This window comes from Antrostomus carolinensis, unplaced genomic scaffold (assembly GCF_000700745.2).
Source record: "Antrostomus carolinensis isolate BGI_N321 unplaced genomic scaffold, ASM70074v2 scaffold32312, whole genome shotgun sequence".
NCBI lineage: Eukaryota > Metazoa > Chordata > Aves > Caprimulgiformes > Caprimulgidae > Antrostomus > Antrostomus carolinensis.
Genome location: NW_010300751.1, coordinates 19,242 through 21,033, shown reverse-complemented (window position 1 = coordinate 21,033; position 1,792 = coordinate 19,242). Strand labels below are relative to the sequence as shown.

At 54.4% G+C, this 1,792-nt stretch overlaps 1 protein-coding gene across 1 annotated transcript in view; it reads left to right on the top strand.

Annotated features, from left to right (window-relative positions):
* Positions 1-3: 3 nt before the first annotated feature.
* LOC104521291 (GRB2-associated-binding protein 2) overlaps positions 4-1,792 on the top strand; it is a gene marked incomplete at its 5' end in the record, with an annotated part of 12,566 nt that continues 10,777 nt past the window's right edge. Inside the window, one exon of the mRNA XM_010163236.1 lies at positions 4-224. Within this exon, the coding sequence (XP_010161538.1) occupies positions 4-224 (221 nt within the window). The remainder of the gene's footprint in view (positions 225-1,792) is intronic.

Genomic DNA, 1,792 nt, shown 5'->3' with positions numbered 1-1,792 from the left:
GCCTCCATGAACCACGCACCACGATCCTCCCCAGCAGAGCTCAGCGGTGCCAGCCACCACCTGCTGCGAGAGCGCAAGTCCTCAGCACCGTCCCACTCCAGCCAGCCCACCCTCTTCACCTTTGACTCACCCACCAGCCACCTTCAGAGCACCCTGTCCGCCAGTGCCCCCCAGGACTACCTTTTCCTCCATCAGTGTATGAGCAGAAAGTCAGAAAATGCAAGGTATTGTAGCCAATCTGGGAGCAAAATTTGGGGACAGCTGAAGGAGAGCTGAGGATGAGCAGCCCAACCTACCTCCACCCTTGGAGGTCTGCAAAACCCAGCTGGAGAAAGCCCTGAGCGATGGTCTCATCTCACGGTGGTTGGGAGGAGGAGGTCGGAGCTGCGACCTCCTGAGCTCCTGGCTTTCCTGGCTTCTTGGGTTGTATTAAAAACTGGATAAATAGCCAAACCCAGAGGGTCATGATCATTGGCACAAAGTCTAGTTGGAGATCAGTCACTGGTGGTGTACACATGGGGTCAATACTGGGTTCTATCCTGTTTAACATCTTCACTAATGATCTGGATGATGGGGCAGTTGTACCCTCAACCAGTTTGCTGCTGACACCAAGCTGGGAGGAGTGGCTGATATACCAGAGCATCATGCTGATGGGACCAGAGGGACCTTGACAGGCTGCAGACATGGGCCAGCAGGAACCTCATGAAGTTCAACAAGAAGAAGTGTAAAGTCCTACAGCTGGACAGGAACAACCCCAGGCACCTAAATATGCTGGGGGCCACCCAAGTGGAAAGCATCTTGTCAGAAAAGGACCTAGGGGTCCTGGTGGACACCAATTTGAACATAAGACAGCATTGAGTCCTTGCAGCCAAGGAGGCAAATGAGATCCTGGGCTTGCCAGCAGGTGGAGGGAGGTGATCCTTCTGCTCTGCTCTTCACTGGTGAGGCCACACCTGGAGTGCTGGGTCCAGTGCTGGGCTCCCCAGTTTGACACAGTCATGGACAGACTAGAGAGTACAGCAAAGGGCCATGAAGATGCTAAGAGGGCTGGAGCATCTCTCCCAAGAGGCAAGGCTGAGGGGGCTGGGACTGTTCAACCCAGAGAGGGCTCCAGGGGGATGTCATCAATGTATAAAAATACCTGAAGGAAGGGTGCAAACAGGATGCAGCCAGGGTCTTTCCAGTGGTGCCTAGTGACAGGACAAGAGGCAATGGGCACAAACTGAAACACAGGAGGGTCTCTCTGAACATCAGGAGACGCTTTTACACTGTGAGGGTGACCAAGCACTGGCACAGATTGCCCAGGGACATTGTGGAGTCTCCATCCCTGGAGATACTCAAAAGCCATCTGGACACGGTCCTGGGCAACTGGCTCTGGCTGGCCATGCTTAAGCACAGGAGTGTTGGACCAGATGACTTCCAGAGGTCCCTTATAACCACTCTGTGCTTCTGCAGATGGGGCCCTAATTCCTGCCTTTAACCAGAAGAAAAACCACAACCAGAGGGATGAGCAGGGTTTTCATGGCTCTGCCATTCATCCCTGCTGTAGCCCAGAGCTTGCTGGGTTTCGTGGCAACCCATGGTGCATTTTCTGAGACAGCAGCAGCTCTCCACCTCCAGACCCAGGCAGTTGCCTTAAATAGCGAGGAGTTTTTTTGACATGAAAAGTTTTGGCTCATGAGAGCATCGAGGAGGGAGGAAGGGAGGGAAGGAGGGAGGGACGGAGAGGCGGTTGGAGCCCAGCTGGCGTGAGGTGAGAGCAGAGCCTGGGCTGAAGCCTCCACTGGGCTTT